This window comes from Megalobrama amblycephala, linkage group LG17 (assembly GCF_018812025.1).
Source record: "Megalobrama amblycephala isolate DHTTF-2021 linkage group LG17, ASM1881202v1, whole genome shotgun sequence".
Classification (NCBI taxonomy): domain Eukaryota; kingdom Metazoa; phylum Chordata; class Actinopteri; order Cypriniformes; family Xenocyprididae; genus Megalobrama; species Megalobrama amblycephala.
In genome coordinates, this window is record NC_063060.1 from 11,274,245 (window position 1) to 11,302,044 (window position 27,800).

At 35.5% G+C, this 27,800-nt stretch overlaps 1 protein-coding gene across 2 annotated transcripts in view; it reads right to left on the bottom strand.

Annotated features, from left to right (window-relative positions):
* Positions 1-27,481, bottom strand: part of LOC125250465 (NACHT, LRR and PYD domains-containing protein 1 homolog) — a 41,985-nt gene extending 14,504 nt beyond the window's left edge. For both annotated transcript variants that reach the window (XM_048163055.1, XM_048163054.1), the window contains exons 1-9: positions 27,328-27,481; positions 22,666-22,767; positions 7,573-9,238; positions 6,226-6,306; positions 6,013-6,087; positions 5,789-5,908; positions 5,274-5,420; positions 4,971-5,048; positions 4,755-4,843 (exon numbers count right to left, since the gene is read on the bottom strand). In XM_048163055.1, the coding sequence (XP_048019012.1) occupies positions 4,755-4,843; positions 4,971-5,048; positions 5,274-5,420; positions 5,789-5,908; positions 6,013-6,087; positions 6,226-6,306; positions 7,573-9,238; positions 22,666-22,767; positions 27,328-27,343 (2,374 nt within the window). In that variant the 5' untranslated portion in view covers positions 27,344-27,481. The remainder of the gene's footprint in view (positions 1-4,754; positions 4,844-4,970; positions 5,049-5,273; positions 5,421-5,788; positions 5,909-6,012; positions 6,088-6,225; positions 6,307-7,572; positions 9,239-22,665; positions 22,768-27,327) is intronic.
* Positions 27,482-27,800: the final 319 nt, after the last annotated feature.

Here is a 27,800-nt window from a genome sequence, read left to right on the forward strand (position 1 = left end):
TTCGTTGCAGGCAGACATAGCTTGCATTGCACTATGATGTTACTGTACGTCCTTTTTCATGTTTATAAGTAAAACTGTCTTTGAATTTCCACTAGAGAAATGCGTTATGCCCTGTTTTCCCGTCCATTTTTTGCGTGCGATCTCATGTCTGCACTCTGCAGGTTGCTGAACAGGCTGCGCGCGTTTTTGTTTTTAAACAGACAGAGTCGGAGAATCATCAACAAATGGCTCGTTGGTTAAAAATCCTCAAACAGCTTACGTTAATAGCCTATTAAATGAAATAAATGACATTAAAATTCAAAGTAATCACTTTGGTAATCTAAAATACTTTTTGAATGTAACTGTAATTTGATTACCATCTATTTAAAATGTAACTGTAACGAAATACAGTTACTCAAATTTTGTATTTTAAATACGTAACGTCGTTACATGTATTTCGTTACTCCCCAGCCCTGCTTATAAATAGATTTGATATTATATATATTAGAGAATGTTCTGTCTTATATGCAGTGTTGGGGAAGCTACTCTGAAACTGTAGTTTGACAAGCTACAAGCTACTCATAAATTAAAGTAGTTAAACTACTGTCAAGCTACCATTTTGAAAAAGTAGTTAGCTACACTACAAGTTACTATCAAAAAGTAGCTAGCTACATTGAAACTACTTTGATTTTATTTTTTTTTTAAATGACATAGCTTATTACAAATAACTGGATAACTGTTCATGAAGAATGTTTAAGTAAGATGTTTGGAGTTTAAAACAAAGCAACGCACTACAATTATGATTTCAAAGCGTACTGTTTTATTTTGTAAACTATATCAAAAGATACAATACTCAAATGTAGCCTATATCTCACACTGACTCTCTTTGCACGCTTTATAATACATTCAGAATTTTAATATAAATTTTGTTTTTCATGCTATGAGAGGACCGACCACCAATTGCGCTCTGCAGTTTCAGAAGTGATTTTTTACATATAAATGCAGGATTCATGCTCAAAATAGCTACCATAACCATAACACTGGACAAAAATATGCAATAATAAGAATAAGAATAAGCAATGTAAATGCAGACTAGAAAAATATTAGAATTTTTGTATCAATATTTTTGAAATTCTATTCCAATTATTTGTAAAATTGTATGTATCTCACTATACATTGCTATTCTTATTATGGTGGAGCCGTTGTTTACACATTACATCTGCACTTTATTATAATAACACCATCACTTATTTCATAAGCACCCTCAATGATTTGATTCTGGAACCGGACCTGCACGTAAACCGAACCGGAACTTAAATTGGATACACAGAAAAATGCAGGTTAAACTCACAGCACATGCACTGATAAAGCTTTTAGACGCGAATCATGCGTGAACATTCTTATATCCGAGCAACCGATTTTTTTAGATAAGCCTTTGCCGTGTGATAAGCGCACTAAGCTATAACGCGATTTTGTTTTCAAAAAGTTGACGGATGCTTTGTCCTGACATAATCATCAGGCGATCTCTTCTCGATGAACTGCCAATGAACTGATAAAGCCGCAAGATGCGTTATATAACAAGAGATGGCGGTAATGCACGATGTTAGTTCGTGATCTGAAGACGCTGAAGACGAGCTCGTCAGAACGCAAAACGGAAAGTAGCTTGTAGCTTTTGGTCGCGCTACACCGATACTTGCTGGAAAATGTAGTTAACTACTGGAAAAGCTACACTGTTTTAAAAGTAGCTGAACTACATACAAGCTACTGAAAAATGTAGTTATACTAGTAGCGCCGCTATATTAGGTTTTACCGCAGATAGCTATGTTGTTTTTGACGAATTCGCTACATTAATAGTGTAACGTTAATTTATATACCAGAAAACTTTAAGACAATTTTATGTTAATTATTGCTTATGTAACCATCTGTGAGTGAACATAAGCTGAGTCATTGCCAGAAGTGGCACAGATCTTTATAGCCAGAGTTGGGCCGGTTACAGTGAATAAGAATTGGCCCAGTGCTTTACAGCCATAACAAACATACATTTCCCAGAGCGAGCTGCGGGCCACAATCGGCCCGGTTAACAAGTGGCGATGCCGAGTCTGAGCCGCAGGTACCGCGGGGCAGCCGGGCCGATTACTACATGCTATCTGGGAAAGTGTTACCATAAAAATAAATAACAGTTTTCTTTTAGTCTTAAGTGCAATCAATAAGTGCAACCATAATCAAAGCACTCTCTCAATATTCAAAGTGCAAATAGAGACCAAATTTTTCTTTAAGCATGATACAGAGCTGAAAGATGCTTACAACTACACAGCCCAGCCTAAGATAGCTTTCATATTGGAAGATATTTGCATGCATCAGGGTGCCGCTTTCAAATGCAGGGTATTGGCATCGTGTTTGAATACACGCTCGCGTTTAATTTCACTTTCGCGATCGCGCGTACTCTGTGAATAGGGAGCGGCGGCGACCGTTATCTAACTGAATTAAAAGTTTTTTATTTCAATAAAAAGCAAAACGACAGTGGAGGCATAATGTAAACGTAGAGGTGGCATATTTTTTCCTAATTTCACCCTCACACGATATCACGATATCTTTTTGCCTCGACGAGAAATCTCGTATAAATATATATATATATATATATATATATATATATATATATATATATATATACACTCACCTAAAGGATTATTAGGAACACCTGTTAAATTTCTCATTAATGCAATTATCTAATCAACCAATCACATGGCAGTTGCTTCAATGCATTTAGGGGTGTGGTCCTGGTCAAGACAATCTCCTGAACTCAAACTGAATGTCAGAATGGAAAAAGAAAGGTGATTTAAGCAATTTTGAGCGTGGCATGGTTGTTGGTGCCAGACGGGCAGGTCTGAGTATTTCACAATCTGCTCAGTTACTGGGATTTTCACGCACAACCATTTCTAGGGTTTACAAAGAATGGTGTGAAAAGGGAAAAACATCCAGTATGCGGCAGTCCTGTGGGCGAAAATGCCTTGTTGATGCTAGAGGTCAGAGGAGAATGGGCTGACTGATTCAAGCTGATAGAAGAGCAACTTTGACTGAAATAACCACTCGTTACAACCGAGGAATGCAGCAAAGCATTTGTGAAGCCACAACACGCACAACCTTGAGGCGGATGGACTACAACAGCAGAAGACCCCACCGGGTACCACTCATCTCCACTACAAATAGAAAAAAGAGGCTACAATTTGCACGAGCTCACCAAAATTGGACAGTTGAAGACTGGAAAAATGTTGCCTGGTCTGATGAGTCTCGATTTTTGTTGAGACATTCAGATGGTAGAGTCAGAATTTGGCGTAAACAGAATGAGAACATGGCTCCATCATGCCTTGTTACCACTGTGCAGACTGGTGGTGGTGGTGTAATGATGTGGGGGATGTTTTCTTGGCACACTTTAGGCCCCTTAGTGCTAATTGGGCATCGTTTAAATGCCACGGCCTACCTGAGCATTGCTTCTGACCATGTCCATCCCTTTATGACCACCATGTACCCATCCTCTGATGGCTACTTCCAGCAGGATAATGCACCATGTCACAAAGCTCGAATCATTTCAAATTGGTTTCTTGAACATGACAATGAGTTCACTGTACTAAAATGGCCCCACAGTCACCAGATCTCAACCCAATAGAGCATCTTTGGGATGTGGTGGAATGGGAGCTTCGTGCCCTGGATGTGCATCCCACAAATCTCCATCAACTGCAAGATGCTATCCTATCAATATGGGCCAACATTTCTAAAGAATGCTTTCAGCACCTTGCTGAATTAATGCTACGTAGAATTAAGGCAGTTCTGAAGGCGAAAGGGGGTCAAACACAGTATTAGTATGGTGTTCCTAATAATCCTTTATGTGAGTGTGTGTATATATATATATATATATATATATATATATATATATATATATATATATATATATTTATGGCTTCTAAAATTATCATACCCCAAAGCAACAAGTAAGAATGAAAATTGGTTAACCCACATGTTTTGGACCTGTCCAGCTCTTTCTTTGTTTTGGGGGTCAGTGTTTAATTCTCTCTCAGCCATTACATCTGTAGACATACCACCATCACCTATCATAGGCCTTTTTGGGGTGTTGCCTGGTGGCCTTCCACTGCCCACTCACTTTTCTAACTTTGTCGCTTGCTAGACATGTAGTCTTATTAAATTGGAAGAGCCCTCAGCCACCATCTCACACACGTTGGATGAAAGATGCCCTGTATTTCATGAAACTAGAGAAGATTAGATACTCTTTACGGGGGCCTTACAGTGCTTTTAGTAAAATCTGGAAGCCTTTTCTTGCACATGTTAAAACTTATCATCCTTTCTTGTGATCTATTGTTTGTAAAACATTTAAAAATAAATAAAAAAAAAAAGAATGAAAATTGGAAATAATTATAAATTATTAACTAAATCAAGGTAAATAAAACTGAGTTACTCGCCACTTGGCCAATAACTTTATTATGAATAAAAATATTAATTGATTAAAACAAAACTGCAAGAACAGTCAGACTCAAATAAAATCTACTAAAGAAAACATCTGTCATCATCTGTGGGTTTTGTAATGTATACAACAGTGAACACTTTACTATCAGATGTTTCTGGCTGTTGTCAGTTCTGTAGATTATTATCAGGAATATGAGTTATAATAAGGTACGTAATAAAGGCATAGATCCAGCTCTATGGTAGGAGTCTTGATGATGATTATTATTAAAATATATATATATATATATATATTTGCTTACTTCTGCTCTCACTCTTTATTTTCTTCATCTTCAACTTCTCCACTGTGAATTTCTTCCCATCTGGCCTGATCAAGACGGAATTTCCCCAGCTAATGAGAATAACATTCAACACTCATGATAAATTAAAAATTATTATTTTCTCTATGTCTACAGAACATAATCTTCATGATGATCTGAAAGAAAAGACTAAAGAAATGTCTAATATATAACTCTTACACAGTCAGAATCCAACCCATTTGCTTCAATGATTTCATCAGGGAATAATCCAACTCGAATCTATTAATGAAATTCATCCTGAAAAAGATTTTAAAAATTAATTACATTCATTCTAACACTATAAGCACTTCTAATTTCTTCTTCTAGGAAAACCTAAAGTTATTTATGATAGTTAGTATGAGAAGTCATGTGGATAAACTATTAAGATATTTTAGAATATTTGCCTTTTTTTTTTTGCATTTTTCACTATAATAAGAAAACAACACAAAACTGTAAATGTAAATGCTCAGATATTGCTGTTACCTGAGTTCAGTCAGGCTGGGACAGGCCTGAATGAGGGACAGGATTTCAGGGGTCAATGTGCTAATCTGATCTAAATCCTGCAGACAGACTTTCTTCAAACCAGACAGTGATTGCAGGAATGTAAACAGTCCCTTTTCCTCAAAATACCTAAACAACACAAAACCCACATGAATTATTTAATGTGACATGCTAAAGTGTAAAGATATACATGATTTGATTTTATAAGAATAAAAAAAAGAAATTAACTGATTTTTCTTTAATAAACACTTAATAAATCTACCAACTGATCATGATGTAGGGTCCTTAAAAGGATAGTTTACTAAAAATGAAAATTCTGTCATCATTTACTCACCCTCATTTCACTGCAAACACATTTTATTGGTTTGGAACAATACAAGGGTGAATAAATAATCATTTCTGATGTACTAATATTTTAATAATATTTTTGATGACAAATTGTGGCAATTCTTAAGGGAGTATATCTGAAAAAAATAAAGAATGAATCTTCCACTCACAAACGTCGATATCTGTACAGCTGTGTCTCTTTGTGTGATTTCACCCAGTTGATGGTGGAAACCACTGAGCTCGGACAGGTTAAAGTTAATGATGTGACCACTGATGAGCTAAAAGACAACCTGAAGCATTCACAGATATAAACATCAGTATAGGTTTATAATAAGCATCAGGTGTTAGGATGAGACTGCAATTTTGTATGTGACAAGTGATAAGAGTTTCATACGTGATGTCTTCATCTCTGACTGACACAGTGATCTCTGAGCAAAATCCACTTCCAAGATTATCAGGCTGCTTTAAACTAGCAATTAAAATAGTTATAGTATTTAATGAGTGCATTTCATTATTAGATATTACAAACAATTTATTAAATATACTGAATAACTAAATATGGCAATGAGTAGCCTACAATTTTATTCTAAACTTAATTATACTTTACCTGAGTATATTCAGGATCTTTCCTTTACCAGAAGCTGAGATCAAACCATCAACATCATCTGAAATTTGATCCATCATCAACCTTTGAAAGTAAAAAACACAATATAAACACAATACAATCAGATTTTATCATCATTGTACAAACAGTCAACTCTGGGCTTGTGTGTTTTCAGTGTTTCAGACTAAAGTACAGGAGCAGTTTTAAACAGAGATGTGAAATTTTGCCTGAAGCCTATTTTTCAAATTTTAGAATATTTTTGACTCAGCATTTTCTGTCACTCCTACGGAAGCCCTGAACTACACATTTAGGGCTTCCGTACTCTTGCTTGTGTGACAATGCATAAGTATTGAAAAAGATAAAAATGTAGGTAAACACTTTATTTTAAGGTGACATATGGCTTGTTCACACAGAATGCGTTTTTGCTTTGAAAAACGATAGACGTGGGCAGTGGAATGGGTAAAAAATCGCAAGGTCTTGATACACATTTTTTAAAAGTTGAACTGAATTTTAACTAGAGCGCCGTGTTTTTAGAACACCATGTCATGCACGAGACACTGCAAAAGATGCAAGACATGAGTGTAACAGTTATCCACGTCCATCTAGCATGTGTTTAAATAGAAAAAGAATGGAAAAGTAGTGCATTGGAATGGGAAAACGCATTCTGTGTGAACGGCCCCTTACATGTTACTTCATGTACTTACTATAGTTATATCACTAAATTATGCATAATTACAAGTAATTAACCCTAAACCAAACCCTAACGTAACTCTAACAAGTAGGCTACATGTAGTTAATTAATATTACATAGTACTTATTCGAGTAAGAATAAAGTAACTACGTCACTGTTACATGTGCCCTGGGTCCGTGTTCTATTTTCTTCATATGGACTCCATTTCCCACAATCCCCCACCTAGGAACCAATCATGCACTCACACCTGTTTCCCATCAGTGACCCTTTATAAACTGCACTCACACACACACTCATTGCTGAGTATTGATTTTGCCATGTTTCTACCTTGTTTCCTTGTCCTTGCCTAGTATTCCCTGTGTTTTGACTCTGGACTGATTCCTTGTTGATGATTGTATGCTGCCTGCCTTGACCTTTGCCTGTGTATGTGATTACTCTTTTGCTTTGCCTTCTTGTTACTGTTTGCTTGTGTTTGACCTACTGCCTATACGACTACACTCTTATGAATAAAGCCTGCACATGGATCTCCAACTCTGTTGTCCCATCCCATCCATTACAGTCACCTTAAAAGAAATTGTAACCAAAATTTACAGTTGCCAAGTGTTATAATGTTATGTGTTGATGTGTCAGAAAAGATACAAAGTCTAAATTTCACTCACCACAGCTCTTTACAGCGGTACAGTTCAGGCTGAAGCATCTTCAGATTATCAGATGTTACATGGAGTTTGAGGTTTCTGATGTGTTCACAGCACTGTAAACAGTACTTCAACACCCAACAGTCTGTCATTTTCAAGGGAATATTAGACAGATCTATGAAAATCAAACCTTCCAAAACTTTCTCAACAAAGCTCTTCTCATGGAGCTCATAGAGACAATGGAGAATGAACAGCATGTGTTCATTTTGATATCTCAGTGAGAACTGATTGAGCCATTCCTCAATCTGGGATTCTGTGTTGCTAGAGACGGCCATGTTGTGCTTTTTGAAAAACAAGGAGATCCATTCTTTCTTACAGAGACCACAGAGGAACAGAATCACAGGCTGCAGAAGCTTTGAATGTCTTATTTCTACATCTGCCATTGAAAAGTCTCTATCAGACCAACAGGACAAAGCCCATCCTCTCTCTACAGTGTGGAGCAGCTCTCTCACTTTCCTCTGGGACTCTTCTTCATCCAGAAGGACATAGTACAGAGCAGTGAAGAACTCCTGAAAACTGAGATGCATGAAACTGAACATTGTCTCCTGGTGGATTCTTCTCTTAGAGAGGAAGTTGCACAAGAATGAACCGCCAGCAGGGTCTGAAACTGTTTCATTGACACTTTTCTCATCAAACAAGACTTGCTGCTCCAGCATCCCTCTCTCTGCCAGCTGACCCAGACTCCTCAGCAGGGTCGGGACGGACTGACTCAAACCCTGGCAGTGATGCTCCAGTACAGTGGACACAAAATCAACATAGATGGAGGTGGTGGTTTCCAGTCCTCTTGTTACATCTGCACCAACTCTGAACATCTCACTGATGATCCAGCAGATAACAGGAATGGAACAGGCAGTGAAGAGGGTTTCATTTGCTTTCACACAGTCATACTCTTTCCTGAAGAACTTCTGGAAGTACCCCTCCACCTGACTCGCAGAAAAGCCCATGATCTCAGTGAAAATTATCTCAGTGGACATGATCTCAGTGAATTTTTGTCGACCTTTCAGCAGCTTGTTCACAGTGTTCTTAGTTCTGGTGGTGACCAGAAGTTTGGACTCAGGGATGAGGTATCTTCTCATTAGGCCACAAAGAATGACTTCGGTTGGGGCTTTTTGAAGTGGATGAGTGTGTGCTGACATTTCATAAATGTCCTGTGTGAGTTTCAGCTCATCAAATCCATCAATGATGAAAAGTACCTTCTCTGGTGAATGCTGTAACATCTGTGAGATCTGATCTGATGTTAAACTGCAGCTGTAACTCAAGAGCTCAGTTAAGTTCATCTCCTCAGAAATACACATCAGCTCTTTACACCTCAGACAGAAAACTACAAATAAATGTCCAGAAGGAAACCGTTCAGATGCCCAGTCCAACATGATCTTCTGTGCTATGAAGGATTTGCCACTGCCAGAGTCACCTTGGAGAATAACAGTCATTGAACCACGTGACTGAAAGAGCTCATCCACACTGATGTTCTTGAATCTGCCATTTTCATTTTTTTGAATGATCACTGGTTCAGTATACAGGGCAGACAATGACTCTTTTTCACCAGACAGGACGTTCCACTCACTCTCATTCTTCTGTATGATTGACAGCTTATATTGATGTATAATCTTCTGAAATCCTAAAAGAAAACCTGTTGTAAAATGTAACTAACATGTAAAATGTAAGAGCATATACAGTAACAAAACAACTTACTATTACATTATAACTACTGTTTTTCAAAAATTATTGTATAATTATTACAATTCATTATTAAAATAAACAAAAAACTATATAATCTCCATCATTGTCTTTTTATGAAAGAAAACATGTTCATAGTAGCTCAAAATTGATCAGAAATTACTACTCTGCTTTGCTCTTTGCAATTTTTGTTTTTCTTCCTCCTCATCTTCCTCTTTCTTGCCCTCCTCCACCTCCTCCTCTTTCTTGCCCTCCTCCTCCTCCTTCTCCTCCTCCTCCTCCTCCTCCTCCTCCTCCTCATCCATCTCACATACGCACTCGTCCTCGTCCTCTCACATTGTTTCTTCTATCCATTTTCAGACTTTCTCCTTCCCACCTTCAACAACCTGTTTGCTCTCTGAACTGGCTTATATTGGTTGTGTCACATCATTTGAAAAAAGTTACATCAATTTTGAGTGGTTGTGTTCAATCAATGAGATGTGTTCTTTATTTGTATTTGATTGTTGCCATTTGTGTTTATCAGTATGGATGACGTGCATTAGAGTGCAGAATGTGTTTAGAGTTTTGCTGAAAAGTCTAAGTGAGATCTGGAAATTGTGTTTTACCATGGGAAATGGTTTAAGGTATTGACAACAGACTGCACAATTAGCTAAATGAGGTCAGGCAACTGAGAACTTTGTTCAGCCAATGGGTTTTAGTGTTTTAGCAATTGAGGAGAAAAAAAAAAAAAAACACACATTTTTACCAGTAGATGACTATAAAGCTCCACTATTTGCTATGTGCTATTTGACTGACTAAGACACATCTTTTCACAAGTTTTTTTTTTTTTTTTTTTTTTTTTCAGTTGGATATCTAAATACTATGAAATCACAATTATAACAATAAAAATTACTTTTTGTCAGTTTAGCACCAACAACATATACTGAAAAAGTGTTATGTGTACAATCTTGACTTAAAAGAACAAGTGACTTGGTACAAGGGACAGAGAGTATTGACAAAGTAAACAGATAATACATAAAATACTTTAAAAAAAAATACACAAAAAAACAAACAACAAAAAAAAAACAAAAAATTACTTTTGTTATGACTCAGGTGGGGGGATGAAAGATCTCATCTAAACATTGTATCTCTATTCACAGGTGACTTTATAATCTTATTTAATATATGGAATGTTTTAATTGCTTTTTTGTTTCTTTTAAATTTACATAGGGAATCTGCAAAACTTTTTAATTTAGAGCAAAATACAATAAAATTTGTTTTCGAAGCTGTAAATTTAGACTTGTGGATATGACCTTTTCCAAGCATGCAGAGGATTTTGACTGCATTATCTAAAGGAACAGAAGCAGTGTTAGAAAACAGAAATAAGACCATTTCTTCTGTAATATCAAAAAGGGTATTAAAGGATGTAAAAATCAAAATTGAAATCTCTGTCCAAAATGATATTGTGAAGCACAGATTCATTTTCAGATCCACAAAAATAACATTCTGGTTGAATATCCATAAACTTAGATAAAAATAACTTACAGGGGTAAAAATTGTGAAGGATTTTAAAGTGAATTTCTTTAAAGCTTATTTGGTATTACAAAGTTTTTATGAGCAGACCATATATTACCCAAACATAAAGAAGGATAAACCCTGTTTCCATAAAGCAATTGCTTTAGGAGCAATACTACTCGTAGAGATTAATATTTTTCTTATATGAATATTATTACATTTTTTATCTAACAAATCAACTCCACCAATCATTAAACAAGGAGTTTCTTCCTTTAATGTAGTGTAATGTGAGGATGATTTAATAAGTTGTAAAAGCTTAGGTGATATACCATTAATTATCCTCAAAACTCTATACGAGTAATATTCATATTGTTTTCCTTAATGAATTTTTCATAACTAATCAGATTTCCACAGGTCTCTATGAATTTAGAAATAAAGATTATATTCTTTTCAAAACATTCTACATTCTAAACATATTGATTATTCCATACAATACATTTATGCGCTGAAAATTATGCTTAAAAGCCAATTTCCATGAATCCAGTGCCTGCTTTTGAAAGTTACTAACTTTTAAAGTTGCTAACTTGATTGGCAATTTGTTACAGTTAAAGGTACAACACAGCAAAAACTTTAAACCACCACAACGGTCAAATAATAAGTTTGGAATGAAAAACCAGGGAGCATTTCCTCCCAGCATACATCGTTTGAGCCAGTTCATTTTAAACACCTGGTTGAGAGTTATGAAATCAATAGCATTGAACAATGGCGGAGGCAGAAAGTGGATGGTGGGTGGGCCTCTAAAAGTGTGGGTGGGCCAGAATAATTCGCATCATCCCATGTTTTTCAACTGGCTTAATTTGGGAGGGGAAAAAATGATGGACCGTCCCTAAGTGGCGTCAATTCATAAAAAGTCAAGGTATGGCAAGTTCAAATTACGTTATTTAATATAATATTACGTGACAAAAACTGCAGTTACAACCTGAACCAACAGCACCAACCGATTAAAAAAATAACCTAATAATAATAATAATAATCACATATTTGGAAACAACCTGGCATGGTAACAGGCAGCTATATGGATAAATAAAAATAACAAAAAAGTCAGCTTACGATAAAACAAAAAAAATCGGCAACTGATTTGAAACTTGTGACAAACGCTCACACATTAACCCGTTCACTTTATTTAGCGTTCATGTAAACATACGTTCAGATTCATCGAATGAATTTATATTTATTTATTTAATAAATTCATTAAAAACAGAATATTGCTTCAGCCTTATTCAAAGGCCACAGAAATGTTCGTTTGTTACGGACTTCAATACATTCCAACCGACGTTTTTGGTTTTCTTCCTATGTATTAAATATAGGCAATTGGTTGATGAAACAGTGATTGAAATTAAGATACAATTTCTTTAAATTCACTTTAAAGAAAGGCTTACTATAAAACAAAACTTGAAGTGGTCAAACTCATGTCTGACCAGCTGCATGTCTCCCGACATTGCGCATCCGTCATGCTATTCACTTTTCATAATCAACATAGTGAAATTTAAGAAATAATATTAGGCTCTATAGCTCTATAATATTAGGCTCTATAATATTTAAATACAAATTGGCTATTTTTATCCCTCTGGCCGACGAACGCGCCGGCGCGTTCTGATAGATTTTTTCCTCATGACAGAAACAAGAAATCTTTCGTCAAGACTACAAATGATTTTATTCGTGTACGCTCACAATAACAACAAAACCTTGACTTTTGTAAAATAAAATAAATAAAAAACAGGGTGCGCTTTCAGCTGTTTTTTTCTGGGAGAAACTTTCTGAAACGTCTCAAACATGAACACCGTGAATAATTGTAGGCCCTAAAAGTCTCCACGATAAGAAATTCGTAGTCTGGTTAAATAAGAGGCATCCATGGGCGTCGGAAGCAAAAACAATTGGGTGGGTCCTCCCTCCAATTTTTTTTAATGCAATTTATAGAGGTAGATAGATAGATAGATAGATAGATAGATAGATAGATAGATAGATAGATAGATAGATAGATACAATGCCAATCAATCGTAGTTATTGATTTTTTGAATAGAACAACGAGACACAAACCTTTACATTCAATCGCATTTTTGCTCCCATTTATTTTCACACATTGATCACACAACTGGAGGAATACACGTTTACTTTTGATTTCGTTCGATAGAAAAGAAGCAGGGCCGTACGCAGGGTTTCATAATTACTGAGGTTACAAAATGTATTATGCTAGGGGGGTTCGGGGGCATGCTCCCCCGAGAAAATTTTGATTTCCTTGGTGTACATATATGCATTTTAAGACGTTTTAAGGCCAACAAATTGGATAACAATAGCTTTAAAACCATGTCAACAAATACATAGGCCTACATTTCACAGTTTTGAGGCAGATTTAATCGCATGTTTGGTAATTCCTTAATTTACCTCAGAATAATGATGGTGCATGCCCGTAGTTTCTTTAGCGCTTTAGTTAAGCTATAATAAAGTAATATGCAGCGCGCCGCCGCATTTGCGCGAGCAATTCTTGAGTTCTCGCCTCGAGCACAGTAGGCTATAGCCTAAGGGCTGATTGGAGTTTTACTGGCATAGCCTGACAACATCTCATCTGACCGCAGTTCACTGTTGTTCAACTGAAGCTACCTTTTCCGCACTCGTTTGATTTGCGCCTGGCGCTGAAGCCAAGGTGGATTGCGCGTCTGAAATGTGTCCCGTTTGTTGTGGTCGTAAAGAGACATTTCTTTATAAACGCGTTTTACTTGGCGATGTTTTAAAAACTATCTTCATTTTTGATATTTTTTATGTTCTGTTGGTGGTTTGTGGAGTAGCATCACCTGGGGGGATCAGACAAATGCTGAATTAGAGACGGTAAAAGTGAGTGGGTCCAATATATTGGTCTTAAAAAGTACAATGGTTACAATGGTTCCGACGCCCATATAATATATATATTTCCCTGGATCTGACTGGGTGGGCAAGCTGTCAATCTGGGTGGGCCTGGCCCACCCGTAGCTCCGCCCCTGGCATTGAAGCCTCTATCTGCGTAGTCCCTAATCAATGTTTTCCTTTTAATGTATTCAGTCTTATTTTTCCAAATAAATTTGAATAAAAGAGAGTCATTGAAGATGCTGTTTGTTTTGTCCACATATAATGATAAGGCAGGGTAAACTATCCTTGAAATTTCTTCCGCTTTTGAAAGCAGTGTCCTTCCTTGTATGGTCAAGTCACTTTGAAGCCATCCATTGAAAATTGGCTGTTTTTTGTAGTTTAGAGGTAAAGTTGTCATTCAGTCTTTCTTTTGCCGATTTGTTAATTGTTATTCTGAGATATTTCACTGACTGTTTGACCTTAATTCCATTGATAAGGTTTTTGTTAGAGTCATGAACAGTTAGTATTTCGCTTTTGTCTTTGTTGATTAGGAGGCCTGAAGCACTTGAAAAAAGTTCCAGGCTTTCCAAAATGCTCAAAACCTGGTTTTCATCTTTAAGAAAAATACTTGTCATCTGCTAGCTGAGAAATTAAAATAACATTATCACCAATTCTTATACCTTCAGCATTGATGCAATTTACACTATAAAGATTCAATAATTCTGCTGCAATCAAAAATAAAAAAGGGGAAATTGGGCACCCTGACGAATACCTCTAGTAAGTGCAAAACGTTTAGATGTTCCTTCTGCCAGAGAAACACTGCTGTTTACACCTTTGTATATAATTCTGACCATATTTTAACATTTTAATCCAAATCCAAATTTATCTAAGGCTGTATATATAAATTCATGCTCAATAGAGTCAAACACCTTATACAGTGGCATGCAAAAATTTGGGAACCCCTTGCAGAATCTATGAAAATGTAAATAATTTTATCAAAATAAGAGAGATCATACAAAATGCATGCTATTTTTTTTATTTAGTACTGTCCTGAGTAAGATATTTTACAAAAAATATGTTTATATATAGTCCACAAGACAAAAAAAAAAAAAAAAAAAAAATAGCTGAATTTATTAAAATGACCCTGTTCAAAAGTTTGGGAACCATTGGATCTTAATACTGTGTGTGGTTACCTGGATGATCTACGACTGCTTTTTTGTTTTGTGATGGTTGTTCATGAGTCCCTTGTTTGTCCTGAGCAGTTAAACTGAGCTCTGTTCTTCAGAAAAATCCTCCAGGTCCTGCAGATTCTTCAGTTTTCCAGCATCTTTTGCGTATTTGAACCCTTTCCAGCAGTGGCTGTATGATTTTGAGATCCACTTAAGACAACTGAGGGACTCAAACACAACTATTAAAAAAGGTTCAAACATTCACTGATGCTCCAGAAGGAAACACGGTGCATTAAGGGGGGTGAAAACTTTTTGAATTTGAAGATCAAGGTAAATTGTACTTAATTTGTCTTCTGGCAAAAAAGAGTGTCTTATGTTGCTTCTGAAGGGCAGTACTAAATGAAAAAAAAAATAAATAAAAAAAAAAAAAATATATATATATATATATATATATATATATATATATATATATATATATATATATTTTTTTTTTTTTTTTTTTTTTTTACAAAATAAGAAAAAATTAGACATCTTTATTCTGTTCAAAAGTTTTTTTACCCCCCAGCTCTTAATGCGTCATGTTTCCTTCTGGAGCATCAGTGAATGTTTGAACCTTTCTTAATAGATGTGTTTGAGTCACTCAAGTGTCTTACATGTAAGTGTGAAAAGATGGATCTCAAAATCATACAGCCACTGCTGGAAAGGGTTCAAATATGCAAAAGATGCTGGAAATCTGATGAATCTAGTGAACCTGGAGGATTTTTCTGAAGAACAGAGCTCAGTTTAACTGCTTAGGACAAACAAGGGACTCATGAACAACCATCACAAAACAAAAAAGCAGTCGTAGATCATCCAGGTAACCACACACAGTATTACAGTTTTTTCAGTTGCTATAAAAGCATTCTTCAATACCGAAATCACATTTTCAAAACTCTTCACACAGTCTGCATTACCAGCATGAATGTTGGCCAAACAGTTAATCTCACCTACAAAACCCACTCAGACCAACATAACACTGGCAACAATTCTCATTCAGATAACACATTTCATTCACAACCCACTGACCTAAAAAAACACTAACAACAGGAAGCATTACATAATTGATGAACTCTTCTTTTTTAAAGTTTCAATGATTTTCCACATAAATCAGTTCTCCATATAGAATACTGTAACACAATTTCACTTTATTGAAAGCATTTGTAACACGAATGAATCAGAAATTAATCAAAATTTATATGAATATAGTACTTGAAAATTATAACCAAAAGTTGAAAAAAGAGGGAAAAAAACTCCAGGGCTGCAATGATAATAAAAAAAAGAATAAAGAAAATACATTCTACACATTACTGTAACAACATGTGTAGTTGTTCATTATAGTAAATTACAGTTATGGTTCTAGTCTGCTCTCTCTCTTGCATTGGAGTGGGTGGAATTTCAGCTAAAATTGCAATTAGCTTGTAATGATTATTTTTTTAATTTTTGGCTATAAAATTGAGAATATTTTAAAATAATTATGCATAAATGCTTGGAATTTGCCATCATTCTGTTTTGAATGTGTTTTTAATCATTTTGAATGCAGTGTGTTAGCATTAGAAAAATGTACTGAAAATACATAGTATTTTGCATGTTGTGGAGTATGAATGGGAAAAGAGTTCCTGAATTTTGAAAAGTGTGGTCACTCAATGCATTTTGTCTGAAAGCAATGAAAAATGGTTCACAGTTTGGTCTGCATTGACTTCTGTTTCGCTGATTGTGTGAAGAGTTTTGAAAATGTGGTTTTGGTATTGAACAATGCTTGTTAGCAACTGAAAAAAACTGTAAGAATCAATGGTTCCCAAACGTTTGAACAGGGTCATTTTAATAAATTCAGCTATTTTTTTGTCTTGTGGATTATGTATAAACATATTTTTTGTAAAATATCTTACTCAGGACAGTACTAAATAAAAAATAACATGCATTTTGTATGATCTCTCTTATTTTGTTAAAATTTTTCACATTTTCACAGATTCTGCAAGGGGTTCCCAAACTTTCGCATGCCACTGTAGAAGTCTAAGTACAGAATGATGGCTCCTTCTTCAATTAGATCTGAATAATCAATCATATCCAATACAAGACGTATGTTATTAGATATATGTTTACCCTTAATAAAACCTGATTGTGTTATTGAAATGATATCTTCCAGACAGGGTTTTAATCTTTTTGCAAAAAGAGAGGTTAATAATTTATAATCAGAATTTAGCAGAGTAATAGGTCTCCAATTTTCATTGTAACGAATATCTTTATTTGATTTCGTTAAAAGAATGATGAGACCTTGTTTCATAGACTCTAGTAATTCACCAGAACTTAAACAGTCTACAAATACATTGAAAATCAAATCTCTTAGATCATTCCAAAAAATTCTATAAAATTCAAATGGCAAGCCATCAGGACCGGGACTTTTGTTTAAAGGAGTTTTGGATAGTACAAACTCTTCTAAGTACAAACTCTTCTAAAGTTATGGGATTTTCACAACTAATTAAAGTATGCGGAGATATTTTAGGGATGAACTGATCAGCTCTATTAAAAAATAATTCACACCATTCAGCACTGAAGGATGAAGAGTAAAGTTTTTCATAAAAGGTAGAAATATATGAATGTATCATTAGTCAGAAGTAAGGATATTATTTATATAAAGATTTTGGATTTTTTTTAGAGACCACGTTTTTTCTCCAAAATAAAAAAAATAATTAGAATTTTTTTCACCATACTCAAGCCATTTTGCTCTCAACCTTATGGCTCCTCTTGCTCTTTCTATATATAATTTGTCTAGATTCTCTTGTAAAGTATGAAGATTTGTTTTAATTCACCAAAGAAGGATGAGGTAATCTAAAAGGATCCAACAGTGACAAGTTATTGCAAAAATCAGTTATGATAGGGTTAATGACATGACCAGTGGTCATCAATATAAACCTATCAATATTATTATTAGGAGCCTCATTAAAATCACCACCAGTAATCAAAAATGCTGATGGGAATTTAGCTTTTAACTGTGATATTTTACATGATAGTTCTTTTAGTAGGGCATTATTTGCAGCAGAATTATTAAAGCCATAAACATTTTCTAGTATAAAAAATACATCATCAAGATTACAGTTCCATCTGCCCTCTAAAGAAAAATGAGACTCTAGAATATTCCCTTTAAAGTTTCTTTCAAATATGATAGCTACACCACCATAATTAGTACAATGACTGAAAAGGGCTTTAAAAATCTAATTTTGCTAAAATCTTTCATCTGTGTTTTTAGTTGAGTACGTTTCTTGAAGAAAGTATATGTTCTTTTTGAAAGAATGACAAAACAAAAATAAAGCTTTTCTCTTAGTAGCTAATATCTCAAATCCCCCGTAGCCTACATTAGCATACAAGAGAACATTAATAACTGCTTATAAAAGAAATAGACTGGTCTGTTAAGTTAAGTCAATATGTGTTTTTAAACAAAAAGGAGCGCGTATCCCCTGTATGATTTAGGATTTTTTTTTTTTTAATGATTTAGGACCTTAAATTTCTCAATGTTTGGTTTTTGATGGTCAAAATGAAGGGAGTTGTGTCACAGTGTCACAGAGACTCAACCTGATTGGAAATTTGTAATTTCTAATTTCCATGATGTGTGAGTAAAAAACAAACACAGTGTTTATTTGGAAATGTACAGTATGTCATTTCTGGCAAAGTCTTAAGCTGGGCCAGAGTCAAAAGATAGTAGATAAAGTTTGATGTTAAAAGTTATAAAAATGCAGTGTACTAGTGCTGAAATCCTCAGAGTCTCTCTCACTCAAAGTCAGCTAAAAGCTGTTATCTGAGCTTGTGTCATAAGTGATAACAAGCTATTTATAGTGAAGCACAGTGTCTCAGTTGGAAATCATGGACACAGAGATGTTAAAAGAAATGACTGCCATGAAGAGGGCAATTAGTTGTTAAATTTGTCAAAGGAAGACTCAATGAGTATAAAGAGGTCTTTAAAATAGTAATACAGACCTTGAATGATAGAAGTGACTATTTTGATGAATTTCTTCTATGACTAGTAACTTTTTTGTCTGATCTTTGTCACCACCATGTGCAGGGCCGATGGCTCCGGTTACAGAGGTAGCAGAACATTACACTGAATGGACAGTAGGGCTGCACGATTAATCGCATGAGATTGCCATGCATGTCTCGTCAGTAAAGCCGATTCTGTGATTAGCGGTAAATGTCCATCACCTGCTTTCAAATGGAGCGGCACTTAATATACAGAGCCGTAGTTCGCGGACCAGCTACGCAATATCGCGTTCATAATCGCAGATGAATCGCCTTCTGAAAGCAGGTGATGGACATTTACCGCTAATCACAGAACCGGCTTTACTGACGAGACACGCATGACAATCTCATGCGATTAATCGTGCAGCCCTAATGGAGAGTTGTGAGAATTAAATTGACTGAGTATAATCTCAGCACTGACATGTTGCTGCTGAGAGAATGCACAGTCTAATGATTTTAGTGATTAAATACTGCTGTCATTAACCTGTCTCCATGTTTTAACACTATTAGGCAGTCCATGGCCCTGGTGGCTCTTGAATGCACCTTTCCTAAGCTCCAGAAAACACCGGAAACACCGAAAGAGCGGTTACCAGTGTGCATGAGGTGATTTCTCAATGACGGGTAAGATCCTCTTTGGCCAGACAGGGGACAACCTAAGGCAGGGGGTTACCGCCGCCACTGGGCATCTACCCTGAAGGGAGGTGTTTTATGTGAGATGGGTATGAGAGTTGAGCAGGATGACTGTGAGGCCAGCAGAAACCGCATTCCTAAGATGGCTTGTTTTTCATTATGACAAGCAACTATGCCAGGGGACAAGACCCTGAGGAAAAGAAGATTATTGATAAAGAGCTGATGGGAATGAGCTTTCAAGAGCCGACTGAGACCATGAGGTGATTGTCTGTAATTTCTGGGGAGACAATAGTAAAATTTATTACAGTTTTTTTTAATTGCTTTCATGCATTTTTCATAAGCAGTTAGTGAATTTTCAAAACTCTTAGTACTAATATCACAACAGATCATCAAAAGTGCATATTTTTCAAACATTTCAGCATATTTTCAATTGTGTTAGTACAATACACAAAATCACAAAGTATCCTTTTCACAACACAAAATAAGTGTTTCATCTATATAAACGTTTAATTTGAAGTAACTGTCTTTCATAATGCCATTACTATCAAACTTTTGATTTGCATCTCTTCTCGTTTAGTATGATACATTTGTCTATTATTTAATCCAACTGATCTTAATGGTTAATCAATGAATTATTTGGTACATCTCTAGATTTCTATAGATACAGATTGTATCTATAGAATGCATGTATCTTGCATTGTTTGCTATTGAATTAACTGATTGTTAAAAGTATTAAATTGAAAGAAGAACATACTGTTGTGTTTCTGTGATTAAACCAAATGTTCTCATTACATATCACAATGATCTTGTGTTTTGAAACAGTGATTATGTAGGATGAAAATATGTACAACTAGAATGAAAGCCTGAGATCAGGTTTTGAAAGAATGACTAGCTGTGTTACAAGTGTGATCAGTTTGGAGTTTTATACTAAGATTTTTGAAAATGTACACCTTAGATGTGAAAATAGTATCAAAGTGTATAAAAAAAACTGTAACATGATGTTGGTTGCCCTATTAGCAAGAACTGTATAGAAGTTTAGGATTCAGCATGATGAATCCCTGAATTCATGAGGCTGTGTGATTTTGAACTAATATGTCTCTATCATAGTTTTACTCCTGCAGGTCATTAGACATGGCAGAGGATAATTCCAAGGCATGGTGGGGGCTAAAGATGAAGACTGATTTTGCAGATTGAAGAGAAAGTTAAAGGTGCCCTAGAACTTTTTTTAAAAAGATGTAATATAAGTCTAAGGTGTCCCCTGAATGTGTCTGTGAAGTTTCAGCTCAAAATACCCCATAGATTTTTTTTTTTATTCATTTTTTTAACTGCCTATTTTGGGGCATCATTATAAATGAGCCGATTCAGGGCTACTGGCCCTTTAATTCTCATGCTCCACGCCCACAGAGCTTGCGCTTGCCTTGAACAGTGCATAAACAAAGTTTACACAGCTAATATAACCCTCAAATGGATCTTTACAAAGTGTTCGTCATGCATGCGGCATGCATGCGTCGGATTATGTGAGTATTGTACAGTATACTGTTATATTGTTTACATTTGATTCTGAATTAATTTTAGGCTATGCTCCGTGGCTAACGGCTAATGCTACACTGTTGGAGAGATTTATAAAGAATGAAGTTGTGTTTATGAATTATACAGACTGCAACTGTTTAATAATGAAAATAGCGACGGCTCTCGTCTCCGTGAATACAGTAAGAAACGATGGTAACTTTAACCACATTTAACAGTACATTAGCAACATGCTAACGAAACATGTAGAAAGACAATTTACAAATATCACTAAAAATATCATGATATCATGGATCATGTCAGTTATTATTGCTCCATCTGCCATTTTTCACTATTGTTCTTGCTTGCTTACCTAGTCTGTTGATTCACCTGTGCACATCCAGACGTTAATACTGGCTGCCCTTGTGTAATGCCTTTCATAATGTTGAGAACATGGCTGGCATATGCAAATATTGGGGCGTACACCCCGACTGTTACGTAACAGTCGGTGTTATGTTGAGATTCGCCTGTTCTTCTGAGGTCTTTTAAACAAATGAGATTTATATAAGAAGGAGGAAACAATGGAGTTTGAGACTCACTGTATGTCATTTCCATGTACTGAACTCTTGTTATTTGACTATGCCAAGATAAATTAAATTTTTCATTCGAGGGCACCTTTAAGTGAATTTAGCATGTAAACAAAAGACAACTTTAAAAATGTTCCTAGTCTAAGTTACAGTTTTGTGAGGCTGTTGAAAAGATTATTTGTGCAATATCTACACTGGTGCCCGTTACTGGTTCGGGTGGTAGGCGATTTTTGGGGTGCTGTGGTTTGAATTTCTGTTTCAAACTAACTGACAAACTAATAAAAAAGTTTCTGTTTCTGTAGGAAGTGCTGGAGCAGACACAGGAGATTGTGTGTAATCAGTTATCTGAAAATAACCATTCTAACTTTTTACAAAGCATGTTCAGAGGCAGAGAAAGCTGGAGGAAATCTGGTTGCAGAATTAAACATGGGGTTTAGTTCAGTGTTGATGGCAAACGTTGTTTAGAGAAACTTGTCTCCAACCACTATGATAAATTGATGGGCAATGCATCAAAAGGGGGAGGGTAACTAACAAATGTATGGCTGAAAATATGCCTGAAAATTTTTAAATTAGGTTGGAAGACCCCATTTTAGGGAATGGAAGGGGCTAAACAATGAGTGGCATCAACCGAATTGTGTGAACATGACGTGTTGAACTATTGCAAATCCATGTTTTCTATCTTGTCTAAGGTTTGTGTACAGGTGAAATCAGCTCAAGAAATTCCAAATCACCACTGAGGTTGGACAATGACACATCATAGGCTACAAAATGGATCTGTTGTGAAAATTGTGATGTTATACAATTAATTAGATGGTACATGCTACGTGTTTCTCTCTTATGCAGAGAGTCCGGTTGATTTTTTTGCCACACCATGTGCATTTTGAGACAAAACAATGGCACTGACATATTTTAAGATTTGACAGAAGTACATGCTTTCCTCTATGGAATATTATCATATTTACATTTTTAATAAATGACATAAATTTATATGTATTGTAATACAAATACAATACATTATATATATTACAGTTGTGTAAGGTAAATAGTCCATACCCTCTTAAACTTACCCTCAAAGTCTAAGATCTTATAGTCTTTTAAGTTTGTCATCCACACAAGTTCTGAAAGGTTAGTGGGCTCCTCGTCTGAATCTGATGACAGCATGATATTTCCTGAGAAAAAGAATTTTCAAGACACACACACAGCAGTGAAAAGTGTGAAGTTATAGCATAACAAGCTTGATAAGGACATTTAAGAGGGCTATAGGGGGCTGTCATTGTGGGGGCTATAAATGACTTAAAAGTGTTTAGTCTAAAATTTTGTTCTTAATCCTGGTCCTTCGGATCCACAGAACTGCACATTTTGTATGTTTTTATTATCTGACACACTCAGTTGAGTTCATTGAGCTCTCTTTTAAAAACCTTTTACCAGTGTTTGTTGTTAAGGGTAAGAGTAAGCGGATATCCTCAACTTTGGTTTCCAAAAATGGAGGTAACTTTAAGGGTATGTATAGCCATAGCAACTTATTCTCTGAAACAAACCTGCTCCGGAGCAGGTTCTGTTCCAGGGTTAGTTTACTTCAGAGACATTCAGCGCATGCATGCCGTACTGTCTTACAGAATTGTCAATTTGGCATTTGACTTTGTTTAATTGATTAACATAAATGGAATTTCTCCATTTTGATGAGCTGAAAGACAGAAAGAGGGTAGAAAAAGTAAAGAAGGCACGGAAAAGAGTCCATATAAGTCTAGTGTCTTGGGGATTCTCATTGTCATTTTCATCCATTCAGGTTTTGAAGGGTCATTGGATTTAATACTGTGCCTGATGTCGGTTTGGTTTCCTCTGAACAAAAAAACAAAAAACAAAAACAAACAAAAAAATGGAGGTAACTTTAAGGGTATGTATAGCCATAGCAACTTATTCTGTGAAACAAACCTGCTCCGGAGCAGGTTCTGTTCCAGGGTTAGTTTACTTCAGAGACATTCAGCGCATGCATGCCGTACTGTCTTACAGAATTGTCAATTTGGCATTTGAATTGTTTAATTGATTAACATAAATAGAATTTCTCCATTTTGATGAGCTGAAAGACAGAAAGAGGGTAGAAAAAGTAAAGAAGGCACGGAAAAGAGTCCATATAAGTCTAGTGTCTTGGGGATTCTCATTGTCATTTTCATCCATTCAGGTTTTGAAGGGTCATTGGATTTAATACTGTGCCTGATGTCGGTTTGGTTTCCTCTGAAGAAAAAAACAAAAAACAAAAACAAAAAAACAGGTCAGCTGAAAACAGCAGTGAAAAATGTAAATCTCTAACCAGCTTAACAGCGATGATATTTGGGTTAAATCAAGTTGAGTATATCAAGTGAGAGTGTGAGGCCTATACATTTATTTAACAGGAACTTACACAATTAACTTATACACCCTGCAAACTGGTAGTGTCATTTTTCGATGTAAAAATAACACCTTCAATGCATTTGATTTTAAAGTTTCTCAGCTTCTATGTGAAATCATGAGTTTACCTTGGTTTGTTTAGCCGGAAAGAGAAAAGTGGAAAAGAAAATTGTTTATAAGTACACTAGCTTAAGAGGTTAAAGATAACCAGCAAAACTGCCGTTTTCATTTTTCTGAACGATCACTGGTTCATTATAAAGGACAGACAATGACTTCTGTTCACCAGACGGGAAGCTCCACTCACTCTCAGAATATTTTGTTGTATGAATATCTAAACATGCAATATATCAAAAGAACACAGCCTCTATTTAAAAATGTTACGCAGTTTTGTTTTACATGTTGTATAATATTTGATGATCGCGTTATCTTACACGTACAAGCAATGCGTCTACCGCTTGTTTCTGCTTCTTCGCCTGTGTCTTTCAGAAGATGTGTAATAGCGCCCCCTTCTGTATAATAGATTGCTGGAAAATTCTGTCAAGGGGAAAGAGTTAAAATGCCTCTCACTTATGTGAGACATTGGCCTGATTTCACAGACAGAATTTTTATAAAAAGCCATCATGTACACTAACATTACTGATGTGCATCTTGAGACAAAACATTGACATATTTTAAGATTTGCAAGTTGCTTTCAGTTACAGTTTTTTACAGACACTAGGACACATTTCTCAATACTTAGGTCACTTTTGCAAAACTCTTCACACAGTGAGCACAACATAAGTCTATGTGGGCTAAACTGAGGATCAATTATCATTGCTTTGGCACAAAATGCATTCAATGACTACATCTCTCAAATTTCATGAATTCTTTTCTCACTCAGACTGCCAAAACTCTTTGTACGTACAGGCCAATTTGCACATGCTTACATACTGTTTTCAAAACTGTTAAACTTATGTTCAAAACAATAACATAATACAAAACTGAATAAGACAGAAATATGCTGCATTTCTACAGTAATATTATAATGAAATATATGCTGAATCTAAAAAATCAAATACTATCAGTGCAATAAGATGAAACTGAACACCTACACAAGAATTCAATTTCATTATCATCCATCCAAATAGGAAAACTTCGGAATAATTTTGTAATATGTAAACATGGTTCATGTAACAAACTGCAGTGAATTATAAACAACAGAGAGTGTTATTCTTGTGTTGTTAAGAAATTTTACAAAAGAAAACATTGTATAATGATACCTAATGTCAGTGTTTTTAGGTCAGTGTTTTATGACTGACAAAGTGTATTTGCTGGGTGAAAACCTTTGCTAGTGTTCTGGAAGAATGAGTTGATTTGAGACATGAATGAAGTGTTTTGTTAGATTTAGTGCATTTTGAATGTGAAATTAACTGCTGTGCCAAGATGAAAGTTGGTTAGGAGAACTGTGTGAAGAATTTTGAAAAAGTGGCCTAAGTATTGAGAAATGTGTCCTAACGATTGTAAAAAACTGTAAAACAGCTCAAACATGCATTTTAGTCTAGGACTAGCTTAAGCCTTGTGAAACCGGGGGATCATGTTAGAAGAACGTATGCTAGAAGAACAGTGTTTCCCACCTGTTCCTGGAGGCACACAGTGACCAACGATACAGCCTCTCTGACCCACCAATTACTGTTCTTGAGTGGGAAGGAATGGATTTGTGTAGCCACAATATATATTAACTCTTGGGAATTGCAATTTACATTGAATTAGAAATGTATATTGTGGACACTATACCGATGAAAGAACTCGAATTGAGATTGAATAATTTACAGTGATGGGTAGTAGCCTAACTAATTAGGCCTATATTAGTCCATCAGATAAGACGTTAAACCGAGGTCCTGACTCTCTGTGGTCATTAAATATCTCAGGCTGTCCTTTGAAAAGAGTAGGGTGTAACCCTGACATCCTGGCCAAATTTGCCCATTGGCCTCTGTCCGTCATGGCTTCTAATCATCCATATACACTGATTGGCTTCATCACTCTGTCTCCTGCACATTGGTGGTGGTTGAGGAGATTCCCCCCTCAATATGTAAAACGCTTTGAGTGCCCAGAAAAGCGCTATATAAATGTAAGGAATTATTATTATATTATTAATTACGTAAACAATTACGTAGGCTATTCAGATTCCAAAAATTAACTGGGCTACTTGTTATTACCTAAGCCTATATTACATTTTAAAATACTTGTAAATTATTTTAATTATCATTGTCATTTAACCATGTAAAATGAACACGAACTTTTAACACTTTTTTACCTTTTTAATGAATTCATCTTCCAAACCGTGTATTCTTATTCTAAATCGGTATGCCTATAATAGCCATAAGTGTTTATATTCAGACTATTTTTGGATGCCAACTGATGCGGAGTACCACAAATAGGCTACATAGATAGATACAAGATACATACGGTTTTGTTTATTAATTGCTGGAGTGCCAAAAGTCAGCATATATCACCGTGAGTAGGCATATAGTAGATAAATGTCATGAAATCTTAACCCGTTTAATTTTTCCCAGACATGAAAATATCCAAATGAGGTGTCATTAGTTGCCCCTTGAAATAATCAATAATTCTTTGTTGAAATTTGTGTTGAAGAACTGTGTTTTATGATCGGCCATAATTGTGACCGGTGGAATAATGTGTAACGTTAGTCTACTGTAAATTCTTAGCCTATAGCCTATATCGGCCCAGTTATTTAACATCTTGAACTATTAATTTCATTCAACATATCATTTTAGGGTTACTATTAAATATAAAAACCCTTATACAACACTTATAGGAATACTGAGATAAAAGACAAAAAATAAAAAATACAAATACATCCGTCTGTTGTTTTGTTTTATGTTGGTTAGCACGTTTTATTGCAGTGAACCATTTCAGTCGTCGATCGGGATCCTTAGGAATATGATAAAATGATTTCTCCTTTGCTTTTCCCCGCCTGTTTTGGCATCCTGGCGCACAGCAGCTGTCCACCACGATGAAATAGTAAGGTTTGTAAGGTCTAAACATGTCTGGTTTTAAATTATTGTTCGACCACTATCGTTCATCATCCTTCACTTATTTGTTATTCATTAGAGGCAGCTAAAAAACAAACAAACAAACAAAATGGAAATAAGCGGTTTCCCTTAAAATAAAAGTCAAAAATGTAGGCTAATTCCCTCAACATAGGAAACGATCACTTTAAGGAGCCAAATAAATAAATTAAAACATCAAACTCAAATAACTTTAAAAACAACAAAAACATTGCGAATTTCATTATAGGCCTTATAGGTTGTTTCGCAATTTAATTAAATAAACAGTTCACTCACTTTGAGGATCCGCCATCGTGAAGGATCGAATTTATCCTGCGTTTTAAAATACAGTAAAAATATTATTTGAATAGTGTTCCGTTGTTCATACTGCGGTACAGAGAGAATTCAAAGAAACTACACTGTTTGCTCTGTCATCATCTTAAACGCAAAAAAAAAAAACGTCCTGACTCTCGAAACAGGAAGTAGCCCACATGCCCTGCGTCTCAATCAGCTCCCTAGCTCCCTAGGTCGTGAATCAATATCATGTAAATTAATGTGGCTGATTCCCTGATCAGTGCCCTGACTACTGAACTAGAGAGCTGATTGAGACACACCCATGGACTAGGCGAAACCTTAAGTATAGACAGGCTACCCTTACTGCCAGCCCAGTAAAATGCTCTAACATAACATCTTAATATTTTTTTATTTTCTTTTTTGTAACAATTACAATCATTCAGTATTTAATTATGAAATACGAAGTAGGATAGACT